The sequence below is a fragment of the Danio rerio genome, chromosome 21 (genome assembly GCF_049306965.1).
Source record: "Danio rerio strain Tuebingen ecotype United States chromosome 21, GRCz12tu, whole genome shotgun sequence".
In the NCBI taxonomy this organism is placed as follows: Eukaryota; Metazoa; Chordata; class Actinopteri; order Cypriniformes; family Danionidae; genus Danio; species Danio rerio.
Genome location: NC_133196.1, coordinates 22,774,345 through 22,782,175, shown reverse-complemented (window position 1 = coordinate 22,782,175; position 7,831 = coordinate 22,774,345). Strand labels below are relative to the sequence as shown.

General features: G+C 34.9%; 1 protein-coding gene across 2 annotated transcripts; it reads left to right on the top strand.

Annotated features, from left to right (window-relative positions):
* The first annotated feature begins 25 nt into the window (after window positions 1-25).
* Window positions 26-7,547, top strand: meiosin (meiosis initiator). Of its 2 annotated transcripts, XM_068216040.2 has the most exons (10): window positions 26-376; window positions 1,328-1,433; window positions 1,526-1,612; window positions 1,699-1,905; window positions 2,005-2,092; window positions 2,782-2,987; window positions 3,229-3,311; window positions 3,971-4,197; window positions 5,189-5,278; window positions 5,411-7,547. In XM_068216040.2, exons 2-10 carry the CDS (start codon window positions 1,343-1,345, stop codon window positions 5,553-5,555), a joined length of 1,224 nt encoding a protein of 407 aa, XP_068072141.2. In that variant the 5' UTR covers window positions 26-376; window positions 1,328-1,342; the 3' UTR covers window positions 5,556-7,547. The 2 variants fall into 2 exon arrangements, with proteins under 2 accessions (XP_068072141.2, XP_073791396.1); XM_073935295.1 differs by lacking the exon at window positions 26-376 and having other exon boundaries at window positions 1,321-1,433.
* The last annotated feature ends 284 nt before the right edge of the window (window positions 7,548-7,831 follow it).

Below are 7,831 nucleotides of genomic sequence, written 5' to 3'. Positions count from 1 at the left end.
AGCCACGCCCCCAACACACGTAATTGGTCGAAGCTTGTTGAACTTTTTGATGCTCAAATACAACTTGAAAGTGCAATAGTCTGCGTTTTCACATTTTAGAAAAAAAATCTGCATACAAATGATAAAACATTTTAATTTTAGACATAAAAACTCACGAAGTTCATAAAAACAGGCCCCGGTAACCAAATATCACGAGGTCTGTGTAATGGACCTACTGGAGCAAGCGATGCCTCTCGTTAGCCAATCTGCGTAAGCGCTAAAGCTGATTGGCTCTTTTCTTGTCCAATGTCATTGTAGGAAGCTCTGTATCGGACATTTAATTCTCTATATTTAAGCAATATATTGTGACTATTTTCAACTCCTCAAGAAAAATCAGGTAAGGCAACTACATCTACCAACGAAAATATGCATATACTTAAAACGAATATGATATGAAAATAAAGAGATGCTTCAGAGTTTACAAAAGTTAATTACGCATACCTATTTACATAGCAATATGCTTGACATGCCAGTGCAAAGTATTTAAAATATATCTGAAGCGCGTAACTAACACTCCACCAACAGTGCCTTTTATTTGTGTGTATAATTAGTATGTTTGATGTATATAATGTGTGTACCTTATATTCCTTATGTTAAAGTATACACAAGGATGCAAGCCACAAGTGTAGAAATATTAGTCAATTTTGAGCTTTTGGGGACATTTTTTGGTCACAATGAGGAAAACAGCTCATAAAATCACACAAAATTAATTATATTTTCAACATGTAAAAATGCAGGTTGTGTTTAGGGCAGAGATGCCTAAAGTTGGCCCATTGTAATTTTTGATTCGGCCCACTAGCCTCAATCAAAGTTGGTTTTTCGCCCTTCATGAGAAAAAGTTTGGCCACCCCTGGTTTAGGGGCAGGGGAATAGAATGCCGTTTGTACAGTATAACAATCATTACGTGTTTGGGAAGTGCCCATAAAGCTAGCTGAACATGTGAGTGAATCTGTGAAATATATGTTGCTTTTTTTAAATTCTTATATAGCTCAAAAAATTAAAAATAAATTAAATACAATTTCTAACTCATTAAAATACACAATAAATCCATTAGGCCCATAAAGCCTAACCGAAATTAAATATATTCATTCATTCATTGATTCATTCATTGTCTTTTTGGCTTTGTCCCTTTTTTAATCAGGGGTCGCCACAGTGGAATAAACCACTGAAATCAAATATATACAAGCTATTTTTATATTGCTACATGACCTGAATCAACGCAAAGCATACATAAAAATGCTGATAATACAATTTAAAGTATGTTATTGACTGAGTTTTATGTCAACAGGAAAACGTGACAAACATGCTGCAGTGCCTCAACTTTCACCAGAGTCACATTCATAACCAAAATAGACGTGTGCTTTCACACTGTCTCCCTCAATATAATGACAAAAGTCAGTTGCTTCATTATTTGTACATTTATTTTCAAATATGTAAAATGGACATGTGAAACAGACAAATCTATATGGCCTGTGTGTGCTTGCAGAATCTGAGTCGGAGAGTAAAGACACACCACCACAATTCATGAAAGCCAAGAACATGAACACTTACAGTCGCATAAACAAGTATACAGGTAAATGTATGTTTTTAAAGGATAAAACATTTTGTTGTTCAAAATTGTGTTTACACTTACACTACTGTGCTTGTGTTTCTGAACAGTACAACTGAGTGACAATAAGAGGGACTCACAGACTAAAGACTGCGTGAGATTTATCATAAATGCCGTTGAGGAGCTTGTTTGCAACAGACAAAGCAACTCGTCACAAACTCAACCTACAGAAGACAAAGAGTCGTGGCCTGTTGAAGACAGTGAAGCATCACAAAGCTCTACAGACTCCAACTCCACAATTTCCTCTTCCTTTACAGGTGAAACCTCTTATGTTTCTTTGTTACTAAACATCATTGTCATACATGCATTACTAAAATTAGAAAAATAATACCTGGTGTTTTTATTTTGTTTGTTAGCAAGCAGCAGTGAATCTACCTGCAGTGTGCAAAGTGAAAGTGAGGATGGAAGTCCAGGGAGAAAGTCATTGGATACACCACCATTAGGGTTTGTCTTTTTAATGTTCGTGAGTAGCTTAAAGGCATAGTTCACTCAAACATGCAAATGTACTCACTATTTACTCAATCTCAAGTTACACACCAATATGAGTTACGAAAGAAGATATTTTAAAGAATGTTGGTAAACAGATGGTTTAAAGTAGAATAGTGTTGTCACGATACTGAAATTTCCAACTCCGATATGATACTTTGAAAAATATCTACAGCTGATACCATTTTCGATAACGTGGAAAACCAATTCCACAACATTAAAAATATGCAAATAAAGGACGAAGGGAAAGAAATAACTAAAACTTATAATGATTATATGTCAGCAGTCCAAACGGCAATAAATGACAAAAAATAGTAATAGACTAGTGATATCTTATTTTCTGATTAAAACCTTAAAATCTTAATATTATTATTAGTTATTCATCTTCTTCCTGGTGTACAAGAGAGTACTAGAGAGCTAAGCCAGGATTAATACTAACCAATAGCAAGATTGTATTAATTTAAATATTTCAGTACCAATATTTATTGATACATCAATATTTTTGAAAACAGTACAGTAAACATTGACCTACATTATGTTTTTTTAGTTATGGAATTCAATGTAAACCATCAACTGTTTGATTCCCACCATGTTGTTTAGTTACTATAAAGTTTGTAATTCAGTTTTATGCTTTACCATGTTTTCAGATCGGGAATCCGTCTTAAAGATCCAATGCTTGGAGCTTTTCCAGTTGCATGGAAAAAGCATTTTGCTTTCAGCACTACACTGCCAAAAACACCAGTACGGCCTCTGCAGGAAACAGAAAGCCTGATCCTCAACCCGTCTCTGCTCATATCACCTTCTCAAGGCCTCAGCTGTTCGCTTTTTCCTGAAGGACAAGGAGCGCTAGAATGTAAAGATGATCCTACACACATTTCATCATTTATTCATTTTATTTGTGTTTGCCATTTATGAAATTGATACATTAGTTGTTTTATGGATGCTCTTCTTTATTTAAATCTCTCTGTTTTTGTTATGGAACAAAAATAGTTTAGGCAAATCTGCTCAGAGCCAAATGTGCAGATTTCTGGCAGTGTGAAATTACAAACAATGTTGCTGTAATGCTGACTGAACAATATTTTTTACCATAACAGCATTATTCGAGGACGTGTGGGTCACTCATGAATCTACCATCTTGAAAAGTCCCAGTTCGTCTGACAGCTTTGAACATGACTCTGTAAGCCAAACTTTTTGCCTAAATATACTTTAAACATTGTATTGGGGTCCAAAAATCTGAGACAACTGAAAAATCTCAAATGCATCATAGCAGAACTGTAATACCTAGCTTTAGGGAAATATGAAGAGTTAAAAAACCCTAAATGCCATCTAAAATGTTCTCCTAAAATTACAATTTTTGCCAGCCTCCTATGTTCATGTTCAGTTATTTCACTTTAAAGGCAAAGCAAATAACTTATCTGTCACTATAAAAGTAAAATTACTGAGCCTACACAAAGGAATTGTGGGAAAAAGGGTCTTTTTCAAAGAAAAAATCAAATGGCTTTTAGAGGTTTTTGCATCTAAACTCTTCATTCGTCCTTTTTCTTTAAAGCAAAATAAAAGCTTTTCCACTAATGGTCTTTTGGACCCACTTTAAATTAGTTCAGTGAGAATGATAACTATAATGGTAAATACTTTATCATTCTATTAACGATAGATGTCTTGCTTCATCAGCAAAGAATTAAAAGCTGATTCCATTGATATTATTGCTATCTGCTGTTATCTTTACCACAGTATATTTAGAACTCTCTCTTAACATTTTCAGTCATCATCCATGATGTGAACAGGCCTTTGTGAGTCAGCTCTCTATTTATGACTTTTTTTTGTACTTCAAATTAGGAGTCTGTCATAAATGTTGAAACGGACAGATTTGCGTTCATGAAGAATAAACCAAAGATCAAGGACGAGATGCCAAAACAACTCATTCCTCTAAAAAAGGCGAGAAAAGTCTGTCCACACCTGCACACTTCAAGAAGAGGACGTGTTTCAACACAACCGAACCCTAAGAAGAAATGTGTGAACGGCTTCCTCATGTTCTGCCGAATTAACAGGAAGTTATATATCAGGTGTGTATGCTACTACAATGTAAACAAAATTCTTGCTCTCTTCATTTCCTTAGTTCAACTTATAATCAAACCGACTAAAAATATTAAGTTAAGCTTTGCATAACTCTGAAAATCTCGTTGAAACCTGATTAACTTATTAAAATAATTTAAGTAACATACATAACTTTTATCATGACTTTTCTCCATAGCATTTTTAGTGTATTATAGCAAAAACTATGGAATACACAAGACATGTCACTCGTATCTTTTTGAATGGGGAAAAGTGTGATGGTCAATATGGTGAATAAAGCCTGTCTTCTAGTACAGGAGCCAATAATTGATCTCTATAGACTGTTGATACTTCGAATGAGGGGCTTGGACCAGACATGAGTTTCTGCAGATATTGTGTGATTTGGACATTTATAAATGAAACTAAAGAGACAGTTGTTGTTTTTTATTTTATTGGTGATACCTAATGTTAATTTTTAACGGTAAGCTTGGCAAGCAGTTTTGGAGAATTTGATGTTTCCCCATTCAAACTGAATGCCCGAGTTTACTGCCCGAGAGGTGTTTCAAAGATGGCCGCCGAGTGAAATGACCAATGACTTGCCTTAAAGGGACTTTGATTATACTCATCTAGATAAATAATCTGGTAACACTTTACAATAAGGTTCATTAGTTAATGCATTTACTAACATGAATTAATCATGAACAACACATGTACAGCTTTTATTAATCATAATTGAACATTTACTAATGCATTATTACATCCAAGTCCTTGCTTGTTAACATTAGTTAATGCACCATGAGTTAACATGAACTAACAATCAACTACTGTATTTCCATTAACTAATGTTAACTAACATAAACATATACAGTAGTAAATGTATTGTTCATTGTTTGTTCATGTTAGTAAATGCATTAATTAACATTAACTAATGAACCTTATTGTAAAGTGTGACCAATAATCCTTTAATGGCAGACAGTATTGATATGTTTTTTGAAACAACAGATCGTATCCTGGCATCCCCTCCACTACAGTCACCAAAGAGTTGGCTAACCTGTGGCACATCTTACCCAAGAGGGAGAGACGTTTGTACTGGTAGGCTCTCTGAATTATCTAAACTTCAGTCAGGCTAGTGTTTTGACACAATCTACATTGTAAAAGATAGAAATAAAGATGAATTGAATTGTACTGCATTCCAGTTTCAAATAAACCTCTCTCTGTTTTTAGCCTGAAAGCCTGTAGCTTCAGCCGCAAACAGAACCGAAATGTTCGTGCTGAAGTCCACGAGGCGGAGAGGAAGGCTGAACAATCTGCGCCCAGTCCTCTGCACATCCTACTGGCCTATAAAGAGGTGATTGAGACTGTCAAATGAAGGTTTTCACAGCTCATTTACTGGGAAAAAAAGGTTGGAAAACTCTAAGAAAAGCAAACACAACTCACTACAAGTCTTTAAATGGCAATATTGTATAGTTCAATACAGTTTGATTAAGGTTCATTGTTGTGATTAAACACAGGTATTTTAAAGTAGCTTATTTATTGGGTTAAGTATGTATATTTTTATTGTTCTACTGTTTTTAACCATCATAGAGCATTTGTACATTTTCTGTGTTTTTTGTATACTGTTTTTATTTTTTAGACTTTGCATTGTTTGATAAAAAATAGTACTTATTTATAATAAGTGGCAAATGCCAAGTATCTGTATGTAAAATATATATATTTATGTATTTATTATAATGTTTTACATTAAGCTGTTTTATAGCTTTTTTTACAGATGGAACCTAATTATTCTCCTGTAACACGTTTTCCAAGAGGGTTAGCAACCTTATAGTGTTGTTCTGGTTTGTACACCTAGGGCTGTTATTAAAAGTTGATTGAGTTGACAGTTTGTTTGACTTTTATTTTGCATTTTTATTAATTTAATTCATTTTCTTTCAGATTACTCCCTTATTTTTCAGGGGTCACCATAGCAGAATGAACCGCCAACTATTCCGGCATATGTTTTATGAAGTGGATGCCCTTCCAGCCTTAACCCAGTACTGGGAAACACCCATACACTCTCTCATTCCCACACACTCATACACTACCGTTAATTTAGTTTATTTAATTCACCTATATGTCTATGTCTTTGGACTGTGGGGGGAAATCAGAGGACCTAGAGGAAACCCACTCCAACATGGGGAGAACATGCAAACTCTACAAAGAAATACTAACTGGCCCTGCTGCGACTCGAATCAGCGACCTTCTTGCTATGAGGTGACAGTGCTAACCGCTGAATCACCGTGCCACCCATTTTTATTCACTATATGAATAATGTTTTACTTTAGGTGCAGTTATGTTAAATGTAGCATCATTTCACAAAACAGATAATAATCATAATCATCATTATTTAAAATTATATCTATTTAAACATGTGGCGCGGTGGCACAGTGGTTAGTGCTGTCACCTCACAGCAAGAAGGTAGCTGGTTCAAGCCTCGGCTAGATCAGTTGGCATTTCTGTGTGGAGCTGCATGTTCCCCCCGTGTTAGCGTGGGTTTCCTCCGGTTGCTCCAGTTTCCACCACAAGTCCAAAGACATGTGCTATAGGTGAATTGAGTAAGCTAATTTGTCCGAAGTGTGAATGAGAGAGTATAGGTGTTTCCCAGTGATAGGTTGCAGCTGGAAGGGCAACTTCTGCGTACAACTTATGCTGAATAAGTTGGCGGTTCATTCCACTGTGGCGACCCCTGATTGATAAAGGGACTAAGCTGAAAAGAAAATAAATGAATGAATCTATTTAAATCACTATCTGCCCACACTAATATAGGCCTATGTTGAATCTTTGTGTGGATCATGATGGAATCACATACTTATTTTCTCCTATAATATGGAATTTGCTAGTTTAAAAAAAATCCAGTCTATCCTGAAATATCAAGATCAATGCATCAGTGTATTTATTGACGATAGTGTTGAGTTGTATTAAATGGAAGTCTAAAGTTTCATTAATTCATAGAGACGTAGAGGTGACGCACAAAATCCAGATGAGGGCAGGAAGTAAAAAAACTGAATGGAAGACAGGAAAGTTCGTATTTTTGTGATTTATACCATATTTCAAAGAAGATGTAAATAGAAAATAACCACATATGTTGGAATGATCTTGATATCATGAAGAGGAGCGAGTTTTCTACTGAACTAACATATATCTGCCTGTCATCGAGGCGGTAAACACTGCATAAGTTATTACGTTCCATGAAAAACACTGTAGCGCTTGGAAGCATACTATAGGTAATTGTTTGAATTAAATATAATTACCATGACCACTTGTCGTAGTATTTATATTGTTGTCGTGGTACAACACAACTGTATTAATAAACAAATTATTCAGTAGTCTTCAGTTTTCTACGCTGTAACTATACACTATCACAATGCACCACAGTTTACACTAACATTATTTATTACAGTTTATCAGTTTACTATGCTGCAGTATTCTGTAACATTCATTACCAAAGAGTTGTACACATTATACACTTTACTATGTGTTTTAAAAACACGTTTATTATAAATTACTTGAGTTTTCCCCCATGCGGATATCTTCCAGATAACACCAAATAGCAGATGAAAGTATACAAAAGCATGGACGCATAGTCTACGTTATTATTTAGTTATTTTT

Coding starts and splice junctions, on each gene's coding strand:
- meiosin (XM_068216040.2), top strand. CDS start 1,343: ATGCTGCAGTGCCTCAACTTTCACCAGAGTCACATTCATAACCAAAAT. Junction 1,434..1,525: donor CCCTCAATATAATGACAAAA/GTCAGTTGCTTC, acceptor GTGTGCTTGCAG/AATCTGAGTCGGAGAGTAAA. Junction 2,988..3,228: donor AGGACAAGGAGCGCTAGAAT/GTAAAGATGATC, acceptor TTACCATAACAG/CATTATTCGAGGACGTGTGG.